At 42.2% G+C, this 25,551-nt stretch overlaps 5 protein-coding genes across 5 annotated transcripts in view; 3 read left to right on the top strand and 2 right to left on the bottom strand. All coding sequences in view use genetic code 11, as the record gives it.

The window, feature by feature from the left end:
- EGR_04339 (Kelch-like protein 3) overlaps window positions 1–3,552 on the bottom strand; it is a gene marked incomplete at both ends in the record, with an annotated part of 9,872 nt that extends 6,320 nt beyond the window's left edge. The window contains 2 exons of the mRNA XM_024493588.1: window positions 1,210–1,322; window positions 2,818–3,552. Of these exons, the coding sequence (XP_024351909.1) occupies window positions 1,210–1,322; window positions 2,818–3,552 (848 nt within the window). The remainder of the gene's footprint in view (window positions 1–1,209; window positions 1,323–2,817) is intronic.
- Window positions 3,553–6,038: 2,486 nt separating this feature from the next.
- EGR_04338 (hypothetical protein) lies at window positions 6,039–7,454 on the top strand (the record flags this gene model as incomplete). Its single annotated transcript, XM_024493587.1, has 5 exons — window positions 6,039–6,171; window positions 6,206–6,369; window positions 6,410–7,003; window positions 7,045–7,163; window positions 7,208–7,454. 5 exons carry the CDS (start codon window positions 6,039–6,041, stop codon window positions 7,452–7,454), a joined length of 1,257 nt encoding a protein of 418 aa, XP_024351908.1.
- A 575-nt stretch (window positions 7,455–8,029) lies between these two features.
- Window positions 8,030–9,018, bottom strand: EGR_04337 (DNA-directed RNA polymerase III subunit RPC8; the record flags this gene model as incomplete). Its single annotated transcript, XM_024493586.1, has 6 exons — window positions 8,030–8,080; window positions 8,154–8,262; window positions 8,459–8,545; window positions 8,591–8,741; window positions 8,776–8,872; window positions 8,908–9,018. 6 exons carry the CDS (start codon window positions 9,016–9,018, stop codon window positions 8,030–8,032), a joined length of 606 nt encoding a protein of 201 aa, XP_024351907.1.
- Window positions 9,019–10,231: 1,213 nt separating this feature from the next.
- Window positions 10,232–16,550, top strand: EGR_04336 (hypothetical protein; the record flags this gene model as incomplete). Its single annotated transcript, XM_024493585.1, has 5 exons — window positions 10,232–10,353; window positions 12,421–12,740; window positions 14,743–14,873; window positions 16,297–16,327; window positions 16,366–16,550. 5 exons carry the CDS (start codon window positions 10,232–10,234, stop codon window positions 16,548–16,550), a joined length of 789 nt encoding a protein of 262 aa, XP_024351906.1.
- Window positions 16,551–16,859: 309 nt separating this feature from the next.
- On the top strand, window positions 16,860–22,763 carry EGR_04335 (dual 3',5'-cyclic-AMP and -GMP phosphodiesterase; the record flags this gene model as incomplete). The annotated part of the gene is made up of 4 exons (XM_024493584.1): window positions 16,860–17,717; window positions 18,890–19,162; window positions 21,228–21,371; window positions 22,650–22,763. The coding sequence occupies 4 exons, from the start codon at window positions 16,860–16,862 to the stop codon at window positions 22,761–22,763; spliced, it is 1,389 nt and encodes a 462-aa protein (XP_024351905.1).
- Between the last annotated feature and the right edge of the window lie 2,788 nt (window positions 22,764–25,551).

The following is a 25,551-nucleotide window of genomic DNA, read 5'->3' as shown; positions in this document are numbered from 1 at the left end:
TCAATCTAGGATGCTTGATAAGGCTCTCAAAGACAACCGGGACGCAACAGAAAGTTTGGTTGCGGTAAATAATGACGTGTGCAAAGGGTGGATGTGGGAGATTTGCAGCGTGAAATGATATTTCTTGAATACCTCTCAAGTAGTGCCAATGACATGGTCCCTTTTAACAAAAAAACAGGGTAGGTTTTTTCAATCACTACTTTTCATTCAAAAATCGTATCGGAATCGCATCCCTTCCATTCGGACTGCACCAAAACATTAAAATCTGTTATTCATGCCAGTGTTAATAACATTAGAAGCGAGAGAATAACACAGAAAAAGCGAATTCTGGGAGCGGTAGAGAGTGTTTGTGATTAGCCAAGGAATAAATACACAGTAGGTTGAGTTAGCGGCAAAGTCGATTAACCTTTACAATAGTTGTCTAACTCGACAGCGGCTAGAGTTGATAGCTGAAAAAATCATCTTAGGCCATCCAATACATCCTTGCGGGATCTGGGGCAAAACAGTTGCAAATCTTGAAAAAAAGAAGGAAGATAGCATTTAATTTCCTGCTATTTAAATGCTTACTAAGCTCCTCCTACTAACTCCATTTGAGTCATTTAGAAAAAGAGCAATTCAAAATTTTTTCTCATGAAAGGAACTTGTATCATGTGACAAAAAATGCGGTTCGGTTTTTAGTTGAGCTTGCTATAATGGGCAATTGTAACTCGTTGATAGGCACTATAAGAATGCATGACCCCAACTTAATCTTAACTTTTACTATCTTATAAAAATACCCCACTTTTGCATGTCATGGGCCACTTCTCTAACAACCCACCGCCCAATTGACAGTTAAATGGATGAGTTGATGGATCGGAAGTAGATTGATGGATGAACAGTTGGTTGCATAACTGGAGAGAGAAATGGCTGATCAATTTACAAAGGGGTGCAACAGACTGATGGTCGAATGAATAGATGGAGATGGTATGAATGAGTAAACGGACCCAAGATGGACATTTGATAGATGGCGTCAGACCTGACTACAAGTAAGCCCGTTGTTGAAAGATCAGAGGTGAAGAACTAAACGCGGTTATGGTGGAAGAAAGCGGATCCATGTAAATTACATTATTTTCAAATAAAAGAACTTATTTTCAAGTAGTTATTGGCAAAAAATTCAGCCAGCTTTGTGCACCAATGTTTGGATGACAAAAAGGGTGGGATATCACTCACCGTCTCATCTCGTTCAGGTTGCGGAAGACACGCTGCATTTGATCCTCACCACGAAAGGGCAAACGAGAGCCCTCACTGGGGTACAAGTCGTGGTCGGATTCGGGATCATGATTCTGTCAAATGACCAAAAAAAAACAATTTCACTTACTTAATTGCGAAATTGTTTCATTTATAGCCAACCGTTTGACCAACCAACACACTATAGTTAGTGATAACGACGCAGATCGTGTCTAAAAACACAAATTGACGCTTCACAACCTCAAACGCAATTTACTTTTGCAAATGTTGAACGGAAAATGGTGACCCTTGAATCAATTCTGTAGGACTAATGTAGTAGCCCGCGGTTAGATAATCGAGACAGTTACTGGGTCCTGCATGGAGTGATAGATTTTCCACGTGTTTCAGCAACTCGCATGAACCAAATGTAGAACATGTTGCTGCATCACCTCTAAAATGAAGTCAAAGAATGAATGAAACTAGGAGCATGCACGGAGAAACGCCACGATGTGCATTTCATTAAATGTTCTTAATCCGGCTAAATGAATCCAGGAAAATTGTTTTAAACTTCAAATGTTTTGGCCGTAGAATATCATCCAGCCTCGGGCAACACCTTAACAACAAATCTCATCAAGGCAGCTTGTGAAAAGAGAAATGAGAAAACAAGGACTAAGAGGAAATCCCTTTGAAGTATGTAAGCAATAACACCATCGTTGAGTCAGCTGCGCCATGAATAATTAGACGAGTCACATCACTAGAGGAAAACTACGTTGGATGTTCAAATTCAACCAGAACTTTTAATTACATACGTTCGCGATAGAAGAGATGCTGTTACGGCTGAACTGCACAAAGTAGCAAGTACCAGCACTACCAATAATGGCCGCGGGGTAATCTAGCACAGTCCAATCCGGACACCGTTCATAAAATGAGACGGCAGGTAGTGGCAGTAGCACAAACATGCAACAAGACTTGGTGATGAAGCAATTTCCCCATCAACGAAGTGCTCGTAAAGAGGGTTTTACACAGTAATGATGGTAGCAGCGTCCAGCGGCTCTGTAGTGATACTGGACGTGATGACTCCGTTGGCCCAAGGCTCATGTCGTAGAACGCATTCCTGTGAATATACAAGAGACGAACGAATCTGATAGTGATTACGATGGGTATAGCACAAGCATTCACGATCTCGAAAATTTGTAATGCTTATAATTTGGTGTGCCAGCATAGAAGAGTGGAATACCACGCTGAGTTGAATCGCATTATTACATTTGAAGAAGTCGGAGTACGTGCCCTCACTCTGAGATCGAAATGATCACCAAAACAGCAAGAATGAAGATACAACACTATTTCGGCATTGATGATGAAGCGAAGCAAGCTGTCCCAGGACGATTCGAAGGTGCTGAGAAAATTTATATACTTAGGCCTTTAGGCAACAAATAAATGCTGCGATAAATGCAACGGTAGAAAAGCATGTTTGGGGAAATGTATAAAGTTTCCAATTTCTCAATCTCGTTCCCTTCTTTTATATGCCTAGCCTCCCCGTAAGCGAAGACGCAAAAGGACCAGAATTATTAAAAATAGATCCAAAATTAAATGATCCAATTATTCACTTACTACGGCAATGGATTTTTTGGCGGCGGCTAGAGGATTCAAAGCAGCGGCACTTTCCTGTCGCAGACGAAAGACGATGGGTGATTCTGGTGGTGGTGAAGGCGGTGCTTCGGCTGATGCGTGTCGAGTACGGATGGCGAGGGAAGAGAGAAGCGGACCAGTACCTCCGATACCCTCGCTGCGTCGCAACGCTCCACCTTCCATTCCGCCACTGCCATTATCCCGGGGTGCGATGGGATGGAATTCGGAGGCGGAAGAGTCCTCACTACCCAGGAGGCTCCCAGCTCCCCCAACACCGAAATCGGTTGAGCGTCGCTGGCCGGAGGTGGAGGATATCGAAGAGGCGGATCGATAGCGCGCTCGCAAGTGGCTGGCACCACCACCGGTGCTAATGGCGCAAGGTGAAGCTGGTGCCGCCACTGTAGACACACGCGCATTCATGTAGCTCGTCGATTCGGTGTGAAGGAGACCTTCACCGCTGCGTTGTCTGGATAATCCACCCTGAAGAAAATTTATGAAAATGGAGATAAGACCAATTCCACATACTTGAGCTGACGCGTCGCTAGAAGGGGGTTGACTTTGACTTCTGAGAGGATCCGCAGGAGAGCTTGAAGGAGGTGTTGATGACGACAAAGGAAGGGGAGATATGTAGCCCACCTCGGTGGTTTGTCGACGAGAGGTATGCATGGCGCGTCGAATTCGAGCGCGATCACCGGATGACGGTCGCCCACTATGCATGAGTAATCTGACCTAGAACTACAGAAACCTTTTCATCTGATCGGACCCGGGCCCGAGAGATGCATGCATGTCAATCCTCATAAAGACATGCAAACGTGCAGAAGAAAAAAGGCGAATGTATATGGAAATAATAATTTTATTCAAAATTACTCATCCAAGCATTGCTGACCAACCTGAGAGTAAGATGAAATGCGTATAAATACTTACATCAGAAAGGCGACGCAGCTTAAATTTCATTTCGGGAAAGAGATGGGACTCTATGCGCTGTCGCTTGTGCGACTTGTGGAATACCCAGGGTGTGCTGTTTTGATAAAAGGACTGTTTTTCGAAGCAAAAATAACCGCGGGAAGAGAGACTTACTAGAAGACTGGGAGGAAAGGCAGGTAGATCGAATATTGTGGACAGACTACCTAAGGCTGTCTTAAGGGAGAGCAAGGTTAACAGTTGAAGGCTAATATCGTAGGATTTTGAAAATATTATCCTGAAACCGCTGCGAGCAGCCGTAGAACAGGCCATAGGATAGTACGAACCTAATGGGAGTGGACTGCAAAAGATAAACAAATTTTCCAGCAACTACATTGGATCGGTGATGGCCATCCTATTAACAAAGAAGGTAAGTTTTCTGTGCCAGAGATCAAGAAGGCAGCCAACAAGGTCTCCCCGAGTAAAAGACGCTCCGTAAGGGTGTATGAAGTGCTTATTATGCTGTAACTGGCCCCGGTAACCAAGACCCCAGGTTTTATTATCCAAACCCAGGAAAGGCACGAAACGTGAACGATACGTGGTCAAGCAAACATCTGCTAAGCCAATACCAAACATCTAGGAAGCAAATCACGGACACTTATGGAACTAGCATACCATATCTGTACCGTAGACTGGGGAAATAACTTTCAACTCCCAATAATGAATACCGGAGCTAAGAAGTTCAGAGCCTCGGACAACAGCTGTACCTAGACTGCTTCGCGGATGAAATACAACTGACTTATTATTTTCAAATAATGTGCAAGACCTTCTGTCGTCCTCAGGTTGTGCCCACTGCCATTCATGGGCTAATGATAATCAGGACAAAAAGAAAATGCGCACCTGATGAAAAATCCTCGTTGCATCGACAGGCAAGGATCCAACAATCCTGATTATCGGATTCTCCTGGTTTGCATAGATTACAGGACTGCATAATATTGTGAGGAAGCAAACTGAGAAAGCACGACTGGCTTAATTAAAAAACGTGTGGAGATCTAAGGCTGATATACACCCAACGAAACGACAATGTTGAAAGTACGGGTTCCAAGAAGAGTAAAGAAACAATTAAATTACCCCTATTTTTTAAAGCCCTATAAAATGCATTAAATATTGCAATTATCCTAAATATTATGTGTGTTCTTTGTTGTTTTCGGCGGTTGTACATATATTTATGGTTTTTATCAGTCATAAAATAGACGGAATATTAATAACAAAACGATGCTTCAATATCAATTAATGGGGACATTTGAAAAGCGTAAGCTTTAACTACAACTGCATCTATTTGTGCACAGTTTACCATTTTCTGGTTTTTTAAAAAAAATTCATAATGCAGCCTGAATAAAACCTACACTTGTTTGTTATTAAGTAAAGGTTACAGGCAGAGACTGTTAACTTCATGTTTATTTTTAACTCTGAGATATTGTGCGCCGTGTTGCTATATTTTACGGCATTGTGTTAGAGCCAAACGTATTTTTATCTTACAGATGAAGAAGATTTGGGGAAAAACTAAATAGGTAGGGGATGTATATAAAGGTCGGATCACACTTTATGTTACGATTGTACTACCTTAACTTCCAAACCATGATGAATTCATTAATCACCATTTGGCTAAAACATTAGCATTAAGCGGAAGGGTTTGATGGTAGTTTAAACAAAACATGTTTCAGCGGTTTGCCTTGAGGCTTCCCTTAAGACAAAAGGAGACGTGACCCGCAGACAGAATATGTCCGTTCACCTTACAGGGGGAATGAGGCTACTGGCATAGTCCAAAGATTAGTCTTTCTGGCAGGGCACAATAGTGAACATCTGAGGGGATCCTTATACCAAAGTTGAGAGTTAAACAGCCAATGTAATACATTAGCAAATTGGAAAACCCATAAAATTACAGGCAACTCTTTTTTGAGGCCGTAGAATTCTTAACAGGCTTTGGCAAGAGCGATTTGCAACTTTACTAGTCACAGATGAGAAACAAACCCTTAACATAAATAATTACGTGGAAGTTGCAATTACATTTGAAATGACCACTATGTGTTGCAAAATAAATTTTCTATATTTATCGCCTTTTTGCGGATACTGAAAGAACTGGGAAAGTTGACATTACGGTTCACTTATAGCCAATTCTTTCCATAGCTCTTTGTTTTGCTACACCAACATATTTCACTACTGTTCATTTCCAATAATATTGGTCCTTGGACTTTTTGTGGTGATCATTCCTCGACGGTCGTTCGACTGACCTTTTCTTTATCATGTCATTGCTTGAGTTCTCGTTAGTTGGGCATCGTATCCGAATTATTTCCAAGGCTCAGATCCGTTATGAAGGAACTCTCTTTTCTATTCGGAAAGATGAAAACAATGATCTCGTTCTTGTCCTCTCCAAAGGTATGGACAGGTGTTCTATGCTGATTCGGTTCAGTTACATCATACGGCACAGAAGATAGACCTTGTGAGCACCCAGTGAAACCACTTAGCGAGGTCTACGAGCACATCGCTTTTCGCGGCAGAGAATTGGTTGATTTGCAGCTGTTACCAACCCCTCGTGTTGGTGACGATCCTTCAATCATCAGTGCAGAACTCGAGGTGCGGTCCTTTTATAATTGTTTTAAATGTTCCGATTCAGCCTGGTCCACTATCTAAATCGGAACCGCAGGGAAGTGGCGATGCTCCAAGTACATCCAACTTCTTTTCACAGCCGGAGAGTTCGTCAATATCGTCTTTTCCAAACTTTATGACCCCTAAGCCACCGGCTGATCTGCTAGCTGATATTCCAGCAACTCCTTGGGGCAATCTGGGTGCTTTGGGTGCTGCTGAAAATGACCAGTCTACTGGTGCTGCCGTTGGCGCTACTGTGACTCCCAGTAATGAGGACTCCGAATCCAAAGACACGTCGAAAAATGTTCCAATGTCCGTTCAAAATGGTGAGGGGCGTAGGGATACGCAGAATAGATCTAGTGGCCGCGGCTTTCGACCTAATTATTCGAATTACCAACGTTACGGCGGACGTAACGACGGTGGCCATGGGGAGAATCGACCTCGAGGAGCTTCAAGTGCAAACCAATACTCAAATTCTCGCCGCGGTTATAACCAAAGACAACGACACTATGATCACGTCAATAAACAGCGGTCTGAAGACGTGAATTTCAAGGAGGATTACGACTTTGACAAACCCAATGCCGAGTTGGCGGAGTTTCTTGAAAAAGTTGAAATATCCCCCGTGAGTCTATCTAGTTCTTATGGCTAATCGTGATCATTTAGCACGGCAACACTGAGCCTGAACATGGTGAGGAGGCTGCGCATGAGAATTCCGACACCTATGACAGTAGCAAATCCTTCTTTGATACCCTAAGTTCGGAACTGATGGATAGGGCTCATGGGTTTGCTAAATTAGTTGACTTGTCGTCTTATACGTTGCCTTTAGCGTTGTGAATAGTCGTTCCCATCGCGAAGATAGAAAGCAAAACTTTGACACCTTCGGCCCAGCCGCCAATCGCATAGGAGCCGCTTTTCGAGGTGGCTATAGGGGTCGTAGGGGCAGCGGTGTTCATTATCGTGGAAATCAGCGTGGTGGGTACAAGTACAGCAATAAGCAGAACGCAATTCGCAAAGTGGAGGATGGAGGTTTGAGCAATCCAAAGCAATTGCAACAACAACAACAGCAGCGTTAGTTGGGTATGCACATTACGTAGTTCTCCTATCCTTGTAAATCTGTAAATTGTACTGAGCTAAACGTTATTTTGTCTGAATTTGCTGTTTTGTGTGAATCCTCTGCCAGCTTTTGCCCATGGCCTTAAGTTCTCCGTTTCTATGATTTAACCCGACGTCTATTGATATTCGTTCTGGTGCACGAATCCTGCCGCATCTAACATGAGATAAGTAGCCCAGCGCCCTGGAGAATGAATCTGCGTATCTACATGCCTCACGTCGCTGAACTCGGAGTCATCTTCGAATAAGTGGCAGAGCATATTGGTATGAATTAATGGGTTATTTTTAACACGCCTAAGTACTGGCGTGGGCGAAAGGTCATGGCGCGAGGAGGGCGATAGAACGGTCGAATCACGTCCCTTGGGGTTATCCTATGAGCACCCACTAGGGGATGTCGCGATACTGCTCGGGCGAATCCTTGTTGCCACCTCAACCTCATGCCGTCCAACCTTAGATGCAAAATCTGAAGTCCGATGCCACCCAAACGTCTAACGATTCGTTTATTAAGGTACGCATATAGTCATCATCGGGAGGGGGTTTAGTTGATCCACCAACAGGTCAGACCGAGCCCGTCGGAGACTATCGATCCCTGAAATATGAAGAAGAAGTGTCTTTAGTTGAATGAGGCGCTTGAGTGATGCTGAAAGCTGAGAGAGGCTTACTAGGATGACATAGGGGGATTTGTTACCAAAGGGAGATACTGGCTGATTTTGGTCTTGCTTTTCTCCATTTGGATTCGGATCTTGCCAGACCTCCTGTTCTACTCGGAATCTAAAAAATTAGAAGCAGAACACTGGCTTAGCGCGTAAGCTATATTCTGGCACGATGGATGCTGCCGTTATGATTGCCAAATAGATGTCTATAGGGTACGGATGCATTATCTAGGGCAATATAAAGGGTGTAAGAATTGTAAGAGGCGGGATGATAGGCTGGTGACGAATTCCACCACGAAGCTAAGTAGTTCCACCTGATTGTGTCGTTCTTCTCAATGCGTAGATCGGCTGATTCACCATCATCTTCGTATTGCCAAATCCAACACTGCTGCTCAAAATCACTTAAGGAAAGTGGTTAGCTTTATTCCTGAGGTAACGAAGCTTACAATTTTGATGGGTGTCTTAGCTTGTCTGCCGGAATGAATATGTCGTCAAAGAAGTATAGAGATATATGCAAACCGTCCGGGGTGCAGTTTTTTACTGTTCCAATTATTACTTCGTCTATCGATGGACGGAAACAGATCAGTCGGAATGAGACTAGGAGAGTTGATTTGTGGTAAAAGAGCGCTACCAACAACTTGATATGAACCGCTATCATGTAAGATATACATGTCCCCTATTTTTTTGATATCCCAAAGGGAAATACACAGACCAACTTTATACAAAACCTAGAAGGCATTCTATAAGGAACTATTTGCCCAACCTTGTTTGAAAAACGGGAGTTTAGCTCATGAGCAATAACTTCTTCGATATCAGATCCAAATTTCTTCGGTTTAATAATGACAACATCGGTGATTGGAACAACAACGAACATGGATCCCTATACAGTTTAATAATCAAACAATGTTCGCTAGATAGGTGGTCATCCGAATGTCAAGGTACAAAACGATGCAAGTAAGAGTAATGTCGGTAATATAAACGGATTCAATCTAGAAGTGTGAGTGGCCAGGGACCCAACACCCACGTGAAATCCTCCCGGCACGAAGCAGATGAATGCAATCAACGAGGGGTGGCCTTCACGTCTTCCATCAACGCATGTAAACAAAATAATAATTTGGCCTTTAGTAATTAAAACCTTTGCAAATAATAATTATGAGTAAAAGAAGGCTTACATGTAAATTATTTTTATTAAAAATATCTGGGACGACTGATAGATTTACCTAGTCCTTTTCTCTTTACACTTTTAACAGAATTGCTACCTTGTGTTATTTTGCAACAAGCAACAGATCTTTCTAACTTCTACTTGCCAGTTTTTTTGAATATCTAATTTATTAACCTCTTAGAGTTTTTATCAAGTCCTAGCGAACCCATATAGTATAAGAGAACGTTTATTATTAGCGAACAGAAGAGCTGGAATTTGTAGGAAATGTTTCTAACCGCCTTACAGACTGATAGTACAACCTGAAACAGCCTCTCATTTTTTAAACTTTATTCTTAGCGCTCTCCCTGGTCATCACGATGTAGTCGACGCTTCAAGAATCACCCACTTATCCCCATTACCATTCATTCCATTTTCTTTTCCAAATTCACCAATGTATACCGCCTCTTCCATCGTATCCGAAGTTTGTCCTGATTGTGTGCTACATTGCAGAAGGGGAATATGCTGGACTCCAACCGCTCTAGACAGGATAATGTCGTTCAAACGGGGCATATTTTGTGCTAATACTATTCGCGAAAACAGTGACCTAGAAGCAAACTATTTGCTAAAATCCGAGATCCAATGTAGTTTTGTGGGCTAATGCTTGGCATCTACTCCTTCTGGTCACTTTGTCTCTGCTCCAGTGCTGCCAACTCATCTAGCTATATGGGTTCCATTCAGCTAGTAGAGACATATACAAGGTGTTGCTAGCTGACGCCTTCTTTTCATATAGATCCCACAGGCAGTTTCTTATGGTTTAACTTTGGTGTTACTTTAGCTGTTAACAGCCTTTTGCAGAAAGTGAGATTGGGACACTTACCAAGGGCAGGAGTCTTCGCAGATTCCTTCGTTCTCAACAGATGCCCTTCTACTGCCAAATTGCGGCATAATGTCTTGTCAAAGAGCCGAGGTTATTGGTCCTTTAAAGCCGAGTTTGCTTTCCGCTGTCACCACTGCATTGCTTAGAGTTTTGGCTAAAGCCGTAGCTAGCCAAATCATTGAATCACCAATGTACAGATAGTTGGGAGGCTAATGTCATGGCCACAAGGCCATTCTGCGGAGCAGAATTGCAAGCTGCAGAGACTGAAGTGTTGCACGAACAGTTAAACAAACCATCAAATCACCGTGCTTCTACGTTTTACTTAAATTGGAAATGGTGTGGATATTAAGATGCAATACTTGGAGATCTAAGAAATGAGGTACCTTAGCTACCTTGATCTTTAAAGTAGCGATTGATGAAGACGTAATTAAAATGGACGAAATTAGAAAAACCCGGTTTAAATAGCACGTATTTAATCAATGCATCAAATTTTCACGTAATACTCCGCTTGCTCAAACGTCATTCATGGCACTATCTAGCGTTACTTTTTACGACGTAAACGAGACTTAGTGGACACTTTTCAGCCTCCCACGCATCAGATGTGTCAATCACGGAATTAATACATGTACCAGTATATGCACTAGCCCAACGTCAACGCTACATCTTCGCAAGTCTACTGCATCTTGAGGTTCAACTTATTCGCCTACTCTTCCAAGGGGGAAGAATTATCAATTTCTTATCGCTTGACTGCATTTCCTTTGTCAATCGCTATTTGCGGAATCGGTACGCCATACGCTTAGCCACCTAGCGATTGGAACCAAGTTTAAGACAGCTTTATTCCAGGCCTCCCTTTTTAAGTTATAATAAGTAAAATAAGGAGGATGTGTGGAGATCATAGCCATGTCTGTAGAGCCGAGTCATCAAGCAGAAGTTCAACCAGTGGAGACTGGAGCATTTAAATATTTTCCCACTTAGCACCCATTATAAGGAACCACATGCAAATATAAAAATTAATTCATGGATGCAATCCCACTAAAAGAATGAATTCGATTATTTCGGAGTGCAGGTTTTATCTAGTGCTTAAAACTGTACCCTCGAGTGCCGGTTTACACCCCTTCATTAAGTAGTATCTTAGCATCCTAGGATCCATAATGCCGTCCCAGGTAAAACTAAAGTAAAGCTCATGTTTTAAAAACGTTTGTGCAAATTTAAGATTTCCTTAAATCCTCATTTTTCATTTTATGAGGGTGCATGTAATACGTTAGTTATTTAACTCTCGGTTTTGGTGAAGGGGCTTCTTTGGGTTGTCGCTATCGTAACTTCACCGGTTCGGCTGGCCTCTGGGTCATGCTCCTAGCTCCAGGTCCCACTGTATATCAAATCCTTACATATTCTTATTGACTTTTATGTCATTTAATCGTCTTCACGACAGTTTCAGGGCGTTACATTGGTGACAGCATAGAGCAAATTCCATCCTGATTTTTGCTGTTGGGCGATAAAACTCAGTGGGACGAAAGAATTGCAGATCCTACAGATGAGGGAGTCGGTAAGGAGCCTGCACAGAGGGGCTGAAGATGACGTCTACCTTCGGCAGCTACCCCAGGCCCGTGGTCTGCAAGAATGACAATAACAACTAAGGTGGCACTAGCTTTTGGGGCCAGTGTTCCTGTTTCTAGCTATAGGCACGAGTGACGGTCAGCATATTCTCCTATCCCTTAATCCCGTTCCCGTAGGGGACAAAACCCTAGACCCAGTCAAATTCCCGATAGGAATCAGCGACTTTGCGGTCAGGTATCTTCTTAGCTGCATAGTAATTCCATGACTTGTACCGTCAACTCATGGGTGTTTCCTTACAGCACTGATTACGTTCTGATGGCTGACGCATGAGGTCATCCCCCTCAAAAAAACAGAGGGGCTGTGCAATTAGTTGGCTGCTCATTTAACCCACGACTTTGGTAGAGGGTCCGCTTCGAATCCCCACCATTATACTCAAGTCTGGTGGGCTGGTTTGCGGTCCGTGCCACTAGCCCCAATCCCTCCTGTACGGCAAATGTATGCATCCTGCTCAAGTGTTTTCTAATATCGTCTTCAGATAAATCTCAGGGCATTACAGCGCAATTCTACATTCTCATCTGTTTTTAGAGTTACTTATCAAACCACAGGTGTTATCTGAGGAAAATCAGGTCTGTATAATTCGTAACATTTATCACAAAAGACTACCAAAACTTACATTACAATAACAGTCTCTTATTACAAAGAATTCTATTATATCATATTTATTTCGGTCTTATATTAAATGCAAAATTAAATCATTTAAACGTTTTTCTAACAACGGCAAAGACGATCTTAATATTTTCACAGATGAAATATCTTTTCCCAAGACTAAATCTCTTTTGTGTACTACACATAAATGGTCTGAAGCGATTACAGAAATTTTGTTTTATTAAATTAAGGGACCCAAAATATTCATTCCTAATCCAAGATACTGCAATTTGGCATATGCTGCTCCAAACACAACTTGTTTTGGTCAACTTTGTTGGTGTTAGTGATTTCAAGCTTTTGGAGATTTTTCATGGAGGTAAGATTGAGTAGTCCCTTGACCGTCAGTGCCTTACACCCTGAAACGATGTAAAGTAATCGACTAGCTTAAATTCTCTTGGCAAACATCACCATCAATATTACTTCAAGAAACTACTTACCTGCTAGACTGAGAAAACGGAGTCGAGCCAAGGTGACTAGATGCGGCAAACATTCATCAGTCATTGCAGAGCACCATCTCAATGTCAAAATTTGCAGATTTAAAAGCGTTCTCAGCGCTTTTATCCCTTCATTTGTTATCTCCTTGCATCTAAATACAAGTAGAACCTACCCAAATTTCCGCAATGAATTTTACGCAAACCTAGGCGCGGTCACATTATGTTAGTAAGGTATTTATTTCACTGTTTATTTAACAGTTTATAATCCCGTCGTGGAAGCCCTCCAGCTTTTTCTAATATTAGTAATAAATCTTTCATTTTGGCCCGGTTTATCGGCTCAATGGCTACAACGCAATCTTTAAAGCAGTATTGAAATTGAGTAAATTATTATCGCTTTTAGTTAAAGAACCTTTCTCGTAGATATTGTTCCAAAAATTCGCAAATGACCTCATTAAAAAAGATAATCTATGGCGTTGTTTTTCCCTCGAATTCAGTTATTCCTAAATACTTTTAAATGCAAGAACGGGTTTATATGACACATCCGTATGCTGCTATAAAACTTTCCAATCGTCTACAAGTCTGTGGAACTTCAACATTAATTTACATGTGTTTGAAAGCATTATTTCCGAACACATAAAGCTGGGAAAAACGTTAGGTTTAATTAAATGTCAAACTAGACGCCATTCTCCCTTCAGTAGGGAGGCGGATTAGCTTGTGTATTGGTACTGTAAAAATATGATTGGTCTGTTACCTATCCAATGAGAGTTGCTCCAGCTGTTCCAGTGATTCACCAATGGTGGCGAGGGCGGCGTCAGTAATTATTGGATTGGTCGAAATTTCCAATACCTGAAGGTAGCGCATATGCTCACAAATGAGATCAACGGCGGCATCATCAATTCGCGAACAGCCAATCAGTCGTAGCTCCTGTAGACCCGGCAAAGAGTCAACTAAATTCGCCACTCCCAAAAAGGTTATATCAGAACCGTAGTTGAGACGAAGGACTCGTAGATTGAAGTGACGACGTGACATAAACGCGCCCATTGCAACATCGGAGAGGTGGTATATCTAAGAGTGATTAAAGTACTAGTAAACCTAACTAGAACTTTCGGCACGCAAGATATAATCACCATTAAATCTCTTTATGGGTGGCAAATAAATTGGAATTTTATGAGAAGGCAGCTCCAAGTGAAATCGAATGTTCCCTCTTCGTGTATACGCCTAAGAACCACCCAATCTATCAAAATCCATAACAAATACCTACTCTTCGAGAAACATAGACCCTGTAAACTTCCACAGGAGTAACTCAGGTGAGACCACGCGACACTACTGCAATTTGATTTAAGCGAATTCAAATGACGCTCACCTGGAGGTTCAGTTCTTGTAGCCCTGGAGCAGTCTGAACAATGGCCTGAAGAGTATCATCTTTGAAATTCAAACAGTCTTTCAGGGTGATATGCGTCATCCATGGTCGAAGACACGACCAGAGGGCCATATCAGAAAGGCAATTGCAGCTTAAAATGGATAAATTTGTTACTGTATGCATCACATTTAGTATCTGTTCCAGAGCCAAGTCGCCTAGGCAACAGTTGTCAACGTTGAGTTGAGTGATGTGACGTGATGCCTTCATGGGCACTTCGATTGGTGCACTACCTAGGCGTCGAAGGTTACCACCTTCCAGGCTGTCTGCACACGAGGAATGTTGAGTCGGAGACCGCGAGAGCAGATTGGGAACAGATTTAATCGAACCATCCGTAATCTCTGGTAATGCGATCGGGCATCCGGGAAAGAATTCTCTGAAAGTTGTGTAGTATGCACCAATGAAAGAGCAGATATGATCATCTCGCATGTGAACCAACGAGATTGCAGTCATCTTCCACCTATAAGCCATTCGAAGTTGTTCCTCTATTGGTGCCACTTTTTGTTCTTTATATCGTTTAAAATTGATCACTAGCTGCAAATTTTGTGTATATTCTGGAATTAGAATTTGTCGCCACTTTTTACAGACCATGGCACAGGTAAGCACATCCTTTGGGCGTAGTTTTTGGAAGAATAAACTGAGCACTTTTTCATCATTCCAGATGTTGCACATGACTCTCTTTTGTCTTACGAGTGCTACAAATCGGGACTTCCTTGATCTGAATGGTAAGGGCGAATCAATCACCATTCCTTGAGCCAGAAGTCGTTGCTTAATTGAGACTATTGTGGACCCGTCTCGAAACAACATCGGAACCGCCTTCACATCTCCTATGCATTTTAAATTCTTTGTGTGCGCAGCTTTCTCTAGGGGATAAATTGTTCTCAGGTGAATTCTACTGGTCGAAATTTTTGCCTCTCGAGTTCGCACACCTCCTGGGGCCCGTAATAATGCAAACATTGTGTCCCTTTATCTACAACATAGTAGAATGAGAAATGCAAAGCTGCGTAAAGCTCACCTAGCAGTCGCTTTAAAGCTGGCCTTTGTCTGTTAAAAAAGTGAGCATGAGATTTCTAGATTGTCCGTCCCAGTAGTAGCTTGCCTGTGATTGGCAGTCATTTGTGGTGTCAAGATGATTGGTCCATTGGGTAATTTAGCCCCTCCAGGCCATAGGCTGGCTCCCATTCCAGCAACTGATATCAAAGGCCACATTAAAACCTCACCCGCCCTTGCGTTATCGCTGATCTAGCGGTTAAAATTAGGCTCTGCCTGACTGAGCTTGTGATTGTGAACACTGAAGGGGAGATAAATCTCACTTTTCATGTGCACTTTGGCGATCCTCTTGGAGTCTCAAGTAAAATGTTTTTTTGTGACGCTGTGAAAAAATGCTTGAGGAAATTGGGTTATTATCTTTATGATCATTATTTTCCAAAGTTTGTAGAATCTATTTAGAAACTTTCGGTGATCAATGAAGACTTTAGGAACACAAACGCTGCAAATCATAATCCAATTTGTGTATCAAACGAGGAGCTCGAACTTGTAACAATTTCTCCGCAATTCACTCGACGCAGAACTAAACTAGGACATGGTCGTAAACCTACACTGGAAGTAAAAAAAAAATAGCAATTCAAATAGACCTGAGCCAATAATGCATAGAAATTAATAATCGTAAAACCAACGCCTATTCTTGCACTATGACAAAATTATGCTTCAAAATATTCATTAAAGTCTGGTTGATCATCGCAAAAATTACCTTTAGAGCATCCGCGAACACCCCACTGCAATGCCACATAATTCCAAATATCTGCACATTTCTTAGAGGATTAATTCCCCTCACAGTGCTAGAACTTTATGCTGCTCACCGTTGCTCCACGGTATCCAGGCGTGGGTCAACTTTTGCTTTTGATCAGCATGGATAAGCGGGAGTATCTGACTCAGTTCTGAAGTAAGACTAACAAAGGTTCTTAAACTGGTCTTTGACAATCTAAAGTACCCTTATATATGACGTTAAAGTTTGTGTATAGAAGTGTTGCAAAACTTCATTTAGAACGAGAAGTAAGGCGTAAATTGTCCCTATCCCGTGGCTCTCATAGAATTATTAACAAAAAATATTAACTGTGAATTAATTGTGATTCCACCTATGCATTTTGTCATTCTGTTTATATTTTTGTTAAGAAGGGTACTTAAAAAGCACAAAAAACAGGGTGGAAAGCTATTAGATTACTGGTCATTACGAAAAGAAAACAAGTGCTTGGTTGGCCATATTATACCAAGCTAAACTGCTTTTGATAAAACTCATTTTCCTACTGTGCTAGTATGCACGCATCTTAGATTTCTGCTCTACTTGTGATGCTTATCTGCCTCGAAATTGACTGTGACCATACTAGAAACATCATTGCTTCTATTTTAGCACCACAAATTTTTATCAGTGTTTTTGGACTCTGCTAATCAAAGTATTTATTTACTATATGTAAGGGAACATTCCATTTTGCTTTCCTTATGAGCTTGTTTATATTGATAAATTTCGTCCTTGGTAAAGTATCACACCTGTACGAAGATGTGCCCTCCGCATTTGCACTCGTGATAGATGGAGTACTCGGACATGTCTGATGGTGATACGGGTGGGAACTGCCCCTTTTGCAGACCAAAAGCATTCGAAAATTTTGAAAATACTGAGGATGCTTTTTTTGCCTGGTTAGATGATAATACAAATACGCTTCGAAATTATATTTACTCACATGCTTCCCAAAGTGTCGTTGAGGATTTACTTCGCGCCTCAGCTTTTAAAAAATCAAAGAGTTTGTACCCTTCCCAGTACGCCTTCTCACGGATGAATTCACTTGTTGCATCCCAATCAAAAAATGAAGAAATGCCGATTCGCAAGATTAGCAGTAGTGAATTCGAGCCACTGGCATTTCATCCAATATTAGCGACTGGAAATGATGGATGTCAGTCATTTCTTGCATCTATGTCGATTGGTTGTGCTTCTTCTAGGAACGAGTGCATGAATCAGATGCCATCCAAAACAGTGTCAACTGAAACGTCTGGTTTGCCCTCGAACATCAGTTGCGATCAGGAAGAAAAACCTGAGGGACTAAAGGCCCTCTCTGATAGCTTTAAGGAATTTTACTCCAATAAAGTTATGAAAGAACTAGTCTTGGATATCTGGAGCGATTCGGATTTGTCGTCTCTTTGTTTCAAAATCCTAAGAAACGCTTGTCTTCTTTTGAATGCTGATCGAGCCTCTTTATTTATAGTGGAAGTAAATTCTTCAACAGGCGACCGATTCCTCGTCAGCAGATTGTTTGATGTGACCGCAAAATGCACACTAGCTGAAGCTCTTCATAAATCTGAGTCAAAAACCATCTCTCTACCTTTTGGTGTTGGAATTGTTGGTTGGGTAGCACAGACAGGCGAAGCCGTAAATATCTCAAATGTTTACGAAGTAAGTTTAGAATTTTGGAATTATTCCACTATATCTAAATTGGCACTTTTTTCATAAACATATTAAAATGAAACAATGATGAAATTATGTCTAGCTCCGTAGTTCATGGTCCCAGTGTTAAAACGGCTTTGGGAAATTTGGAATTTGATAAATGTAGAAGTATGTAATCCACCTAACTTATGGTTGTCCGTAATTCCTCCACTTCTGCCATATAAGTGCATTTTAAAGCGGACTTTATAAAATATCGTACTTTTAATGGGTAGTGATTGTTTCTAGTGGCTTTTTTATACTACTCCCCCCCGAATAGTGCTAGTTTTACTCCCTCTTTCGCCCACAAGAGGCGCATTCCTTTTTCCAAGTAAAAGGAATAGTTTTTTGGTGTATTTAAGCCACTAACGATCGCTACCCATAAATGGGGTTTGACGTCACATCTCGAAGGTTGCATTGGCTATTGTTCAAGGCCACGACATCGTCGAAACGGTAAACAGTACTGGCCAAACCTGCCATTTTTCCCGTTCAAGACCAAAAAAGGAACACATCCTCCTGCTTGTAGAGTGAGCAAATGTCATTAGAAATTAGTGACAATAATTGCCTCCTGGAAAATGATTGGTTCGTGGAGAAGCATGGTCTGTCATTTTTGACAAATGGGACGGATGTTTATCGCGCTTTTTAAGTCACTCACTCACTCCTCGGATTCCTACTTTTTTTTAATTGCACTGCCAAAGTTAGTGCTTACCGAGACATTTCTCCTTAGATGTTAATTTACGACCTCTTGTCTACTTATGCGTGGGCCATAATTACGTCCGTCAAAACTGGCTTATAAAACTACGCTCATAGAATCTTTTTAACTAGGCCGCGACGAGCCCTTTTTCTCCCTTCCTTGCTTCCTTTTCCTCCTCTGTGTGCGATTACTAAGCGCCAAAGTCAGGTCCTTATACTTCCAATACATGCATGTAAAGCGTAGAAAATTCGATAGAGACTTACCTAATGGATTGTGTTACAAAATTAAGCTCTTTTGTTGTGCGTATTGCCAAAACTCACGTGAGTTGCATGCGTGGTGCGTTGTTTTCCATCTCTATGACACTGGCAGCCCTCAATTTTTTTCTTTGCGGAAGTAACTTTGGAGCCACACAAGTGTTAGGCTTCATTCCACTCTCGCGCTGTTGTTACAGGATCCCCGCTTCAATCGAGAGGTGGACTTAAAAACGGGATTCCATACACGCTGTCTCATCTGTATGCCAGTAAAGGATGGTGAGGGCAATGTGCTAGCTGTAGCTCAAGTCATGAATAAGAAACAACAAAAGCAAGTGGATGGAGGCCACACTTCTCTCGTGTTCTCCACCCGTGATGTTAACCTATTTGAGGCCTACACCAACTTCTGTGGTATTGGCCTGCATCATGCACAAATCCTCTTCCGGAGTCAACTGGAAACACGTCGTAGTCAGGTAAGCCTACTTTGTAGGTCAACTTTTTTGCTATTTGTTAAGGGCTCATCGAGGTTAGAAAAGTAGCACAAATGTGCAGCTAGCCACTTCCTTGGTACCCGAATTAGACCTTTTAAAGGGGTACGAAGGTGGACTGTTGAAGAGGACGCATGTCACAAAAGTTCAGGAAGAATCATCACCAGGGCAAATGGTGCGGAACTTGCTCCCCCGTCTAATAAACAACCTTTTTGTGTCCTTTAAAATAAATAGAGAATAAGCAAGCTCTTGAAGCAGTGAATGAGCAGAAAAGATTGAAAGCGAGTAGTCTGGTCTGTTTATGACTTCGGATTTTTTCATAGTTAAAAATTTACAACCCTCTTTCACTAGCAGCATTAATGTCATTGTCTTCCTGCAGTTTAATGCGCCTCCTTCCAAACCAACCCACTTCGAACCCCATCTTCTGCGTCTGTTGGTATACAAGTGGTTCTTAAGCCCCTGAAATCTCCCTTTAATTATTGCGAAATTGACATACTACTTATTTCTGCGTCAGGATAGGAATAAGTAGCGAAGGTTCTTTTGAAACAAAATTGCTGAAAATTTTCCATTCTATTTAGAACTTGCCTGTGTTCCAGCACGCCTTACGCGTAATTGCCTGCTTAGTATGTTGGGGTGTCATCAAAAGTTGACTCCATAACTGCCACTTTGGAGTGAAAATGGATGCATGAGTTTTACTGGGTGGACGGAGAAATTTTATGTGGTTGTCGGTAGGAACTTTAAAATCCCATTAAACAATACGGAACAACGCACTGCCCCTTCTGTGCTTCGTACGTCCCTCGGCCGCAACAATAACCATGGGGAATAAGGAAATAGATCCATAAATTTTATCGCACCATCACCTTGTCTGCCAAACAATTGGGTTGAAATGTTCCTTTGAACACCTCGCCTTGCTTTGTCGTTATTGTTAGGAGGTAAGAAAATAGGCTGAAATATACGTGTAACTTTTTTTGTGTATTTATTTGAGAAAAAACAAAGTCCTGCGGAAATTTTTCTCTTGCCGTCAAGGTTGCTGTGTTCCTGTTACAATAATGTTCCTGCAATGTGGAAATCGTCACAGCACTCGTTTTACCCTCATTTTATAACAATTTAATCAGTTTGAACGATATTTTGGGTCATGTCAGTTCAAAAATAGCTTTAATCCTTCTAGAGATTAAAAACTTGGGCGGTTTTATGGCGATGGGAGCTTGTGGGACTTAAAAGGCCATGCGGTGTCAAATAAAAGTGCTGAAAGAAATGGTGACATTGACCTATGGATTAAAGAAAAGAGGTTTTGAAATCACTCGACCTTGTAGTAGAAAAGAAGGGTAAATAACACATGTCACTCATTCGAGAAGTGATGCGGAGAATTGGTTCTTCTTCACCATCGTCTCATTTCTTCCTTCCTTTTCCCTCTCTTCCTCCACCTCCTCTCCCTTTTTCATTCTCTTTTTTATCCCTAGCCTTATTCCTCCTTTCTTTTCTTCTTCACCCTCTTCGAAATCACCCTACGAATGGGCTACCTTTACTGAGCACTTGGTGTGGATTAGATACACTTCAGCTTTCAAGTTCCCTGCTTTCTATTAAGTTGAAATTGTGCATTTTAATGGAGAAAAAAAGCCCATTCCATCGTCACACACTACAGCATGGATACATTCATTCCTCCACCCGTACCGACCTACGCACACACGGACGCACGGGCACGGTCATCGAGAATGTCACCTGTCATCTTGGAAAGCGATGTTTAGACCGAATCGAATTGAAGTGAACTGGTCCACAACATTTTACCCAAGCCAAAAAAATAACTACTAGCAGGAAACCCTTTTCATTTATTACTGCATTGGGATTTACCAACATGATAGCATTCCGCTTTATGGCGGGGATGTAAGATAAAAGTACCCTTTTTGAAAGTAAGCCCTTACTTTTAAAATCATGCGAGCAGCTAACGTATGAACCAGTTATTCGTTTTTTCCGCCATATCTCACTTTCTTTCTTATCATGTCCTTATAAATCTAACAGGGCTTAAAGTGCTCTTATCCTGTTTCCTTATTAGGTCCTCCTGGAACTGGCGCGTCTCATATTCTCAGACCAGTCAGATATTAGTCGCTTGATTTATTCAATTCTTATGCACAGCCAATCCTTACTTACTTGCCAACGCTGCCAAATACTTTTAGTTAACGACCTCAAGGATGATATGGTGAGTCTACTGCAAAGTGATCCGTTGATGTAATTTCTAATTCGGAACACTTTAAGTGGATGTGATATTTGACCTGTAATTTCCTATCATGCATTTTCGACCCCCTTTTCCCTCAATTCTCATCCTCTTCTCTTACGCATCACTGCGACTATTAAGTCAGTGTATCCAATAACGTCCCTTCGATGGTGGGTCATCACAGATCCCATGCTCCAAATGCATGGATCATTAAATAAAGTTGCCGTAATTTTTTCCAACTCGGATTTGAATACCCCTATCGTATCCATCTGCGCTGTTACTAATGTAATGCCCCATTAATCTATTTATGTAGCAAAAGCTGAAGAACAAGAAACAAGAAGCATTCTCCCACTGCTTTATCCAAATTACTTCTCTCAAAAAGCACAGGTTTCCACAGATTTTGTCCCCTCCTGCAGTGCTTAAACATAATTGATGCCGCATGTGATTCTTGATTTTATGTCCCCAAATGCATCTGCACTTTTGCATTTGCCTCTAATTTCCCCAATAACCCCAAGAAGGTCAAGACTTGATAGCGAATCACATTAAGGTCACGTCATTCTGCTCGTACCACTAACAAGATAATGCTACTGATAAGGCTATAAGTAGCATTTGACTACCAACATTATTCAAAACCCTCTGCGAATTACCACTTTCTCTGCATAATCAGTGACTTTCATTTTTATTTCTCAGTTTTTCTCCTCAAAGTTAAGGACGATTACAGTGTCAATTGAATTAGGTGAACTTGGTATGCTAATGAAGCAAAGTGGGGTAATGTTAGGAAAGATAACAATTTTATTCGGTTTTGGCCTTCTTACATTGTGATACCTTGCCTATCCGCTGAATTTGCATCTTGCATTTACACCTTAAAGTGATTGGCTAACGAAATTTTGGACAGAAGAATTTTATTGGTCCTCAATTACTACTTTTGTAAGATTTACAAATCTCTACAATTTTCCTCATCCATAGCAAATGTTCTCTCTCTTGACGTTTTAGTACTTTTTTTTCCGTCAAACTCGTAAACACTGCGGAGTTTGAGGTATTAAGAATGATATTTAAGGACCCGTACATTTGAATGCAGCCTCATTGTGTAGTAGCGGTGATCCAAAAGCTCCTCGTGTCAGTCTGCCTGTTTTATAGACCCTACCTTGTTTAAAGCCTCTTCTTCGACACTTTCGCTAGTTCCAATTCACAACAATTCTCGAACAGTGCTGGCAGCCGAGCCTAGTGTGAAAAACTTTTTCCGTATTTTTCATGCTTTTGTAGCCTGATACGGATGTGTTTGGAGCGGCCTATGACTACACTTGGAAGGACAGAGAGTTGGATTTTGATGAGATACTAAAAAGAGGACATAGGTACGTTTCTTTTGGTGTCTTCTGATCCATTTCACCCACCAATTCATTTATTGCTTACTTAATTTGTTCACCTCATAACCGATGGGGTAATGCGAAATGGCGACTTCGAAACGAAAGGCAGAGTTTAACACTTTTGATGCAAAACACACTAATTGTAGTTACTTATCCATTACATCAGGGTGAAACCCTCCTAAAAGACAAAAAAAGACCACGGGCAGAGCCGTTAGCCATGCCGTCAAGAGGAAACATAACCCATACCTATTAAAAAGGTCGGGGAATCAAAAGTCCTTCGAAATGGGTAAAATTTGATTCGCATAGCAACGGTTCACTTTACCATTTTTCAGCCTTTCGTGTGTCCAGACTTCTGTATGAACAGCAACTAAATCAAAACACGATGGATGGTAAATAAGTGAATGCATATATTGCGTTCCCGCACATAGAGCCACTGGTAGCGGTTGACCTCCGTCCATCGCGTTAAGGTCTAATAGCTCCCCATAAAACACGATAATTCGCCCTTTAAACAGGGTATGCTTCTCGTGTCCGTCAAAGCGGGTCTCACTACATTGCATTACTGGTGAGCAGTGTAGCTGTCTAAGGTCGGTAGCTCCACCAAACCACTCATTCACAGTAGACGCCTTTCTTCTGTGCCGACTAACTGCGAAAGAATGCTTCTCCTTCACCTACAACAGCTTAGTTTGACCTCCGCACAGCCAGTTCAGTGGCGTTTATGCCAAACTGCAAAGCGATATGCAGTTGGTTTTGAGCCAAACCACCACTGATACATTAAAGTGGAAAGTAATAGAGGCCAGCAGTGAGACGAGTGGGCACTTGAGGAGTGCAAACGCCTCTCCTTTACGACACAGTCCCCTTCTCCATTTGTACACACCTCTCAGCTTCCACCTACCACGTGCTAAGCTGACTCGTGGACAGGTGTGACAGTTAGCCTACATCAACCAAGAACTACCTACTGCATTTTCCACTTCTTCGTCTGTCCTCTATTGCATTACAACTTGGACACACCTCACCACTACACACGGCGTTATAGGTGGCCAGCGGTAGCAGAAGAGAGTCAGTCGACTAGTCGACTACATGGACAAGTTAGCTGTTACCAGTGCAACCAGTGTCCCGATTCTACAACACGGATAACTAAAGAGATCACGTAGTCACCTCTCTTCACCTAACTTCATCTCACCTCATCTCACCCCACCTCATCTCATGTCACAACACGATTTCAATTGTTGCCACGTGATTTAAAGCATCTCAATTCTCCCTTCTACGTGTGGCATTTCCGAGTAACCCTCGATCGCCCTCATTGCTAACACGTCTATTGTGATGAAAGGTGCGTTGACTAGACACACACCAATTAAACCAGGCCACACTGACGGTGTGTGTATGCGTGCGTGTTTACGCACAGTAGAAGTGGAAGGCGGCACGTCGTTGCTTACCCAACGAACCGATGCACACATGCCTCCACACGTAATACTCGCCTGCGAATGAATGGTGTGTGTGAATATGTGTATGCGTGTGTGTGGGGGTGAGTGTGGGTGTTTATTTTTGTTACTGTTTCAGAGTGGAGGATGCACGCTTCCCCATCAACACTCGTCTGGTCTGCCACGTGGCTCATACTGGAGAGGCAAGTCTCCTCATTTCCATTCCATTTCACTCATACCATTCCATCCATTCCATTCTATTCATTTAACGTTAATCCATCTCAAGTCAAATCAGGTCAGTCTATGTCAAGCGAAGTCATATTGGGTCGAGTCCTCCTGTTCTTCACTCGGCCATCTTCCTCACACCTTCCTTCATTTGTGTCCACATTCACCTTCCTCCTTCGCCCACACTTATGACTCAACACGTTCCCATCATGTTCAATGCTGTTATGAGTGCTCCCACTTATTTCAGCAAACACCACGAAACAACACGGATCACCGACATCCACTTTACAAACAACAATTTGTCATGCACACATGCGACTGCGTAAACAGTCACCGCTTTTCCTCGCACTACACCTCTGCTTTCTCCACTGGGTGGAAAGACGCGTCTACGGATTGGGAGGCATGTGCGAGGGAGAGGAAGGTGAAGCAGGTGGAGAAACACACGAACCATTTGCCTCTGTAATTATTGTGGTTGGGAAATGAGTGCAACACCAACGACTGAGTGAATTGTTCACGGTGTCTAATCAAGAGGAGGGACATTTCATCACCCAATCACTCATTCAACCAGCAATTCGCTTTAATTCGTCTGCAGACTCTCCTCACGTCAACTTTACCACAATCTCTCTCATAACTTCAGCGTGTCTTCGACATGACCACTACAATAACCCAGTTTTCCACTTTTTGGCAAACACTCCACACTCCCACACCAGTGACTACATCCCTGCCCTTACAGCTCCATTGCCTATGCACTAGAGTGTCGGTAACCCACACAAATGTTATTCTTGCACGCATGCATGGGATCGAGTTGTTTTGGGCTTTGTCAATGGTGCTCTCCAATGGGGATGCACCCTCCGCACTGACTGTCACAAAAGCGTCTGCGTTAATTACACTGAGGTGGGAGACGAAAACAGACTGCGCGACTAGTCTGTTCCGTAACGGTAGTGTTGCGTCTCCTCCATTCGGACCGATTCGCTTTGTTTGCTCTCTTCGTGTGTTTGCTAATTCATGCATTTGTGCTTTAGAGACAGTTGTAACGAAGGAAAGGCGGTGTCGTCAGCTGTAACTCGATCCTTGAGACTACGCTGAAGTAGTTGCTCCGTTTGCATCCTGCTTTCATTTCCCAACTAGTCACTCTACCTCGCACGCAATTGTTGAGCA

The sequence above is a fragment of the Echinococcus granulosus genome (genome assembly GCF_000524195.1).
Source record: "Echinococcus granulosus chromosome Unknown EG_S00027, whole genome shotgun sequence".
NCBI lineage: Eukaryota > Metazoa > Platyhelminthes > Cestoda > Cyclophyllidea > Taeniidae > Echinococcus > Echinococcus granulosus.
The sequence above is the reverse complement of the archived record's forward strand: the minus strand, read 5'-3'. Positions and strand labels throughout refer to the sequence as shown.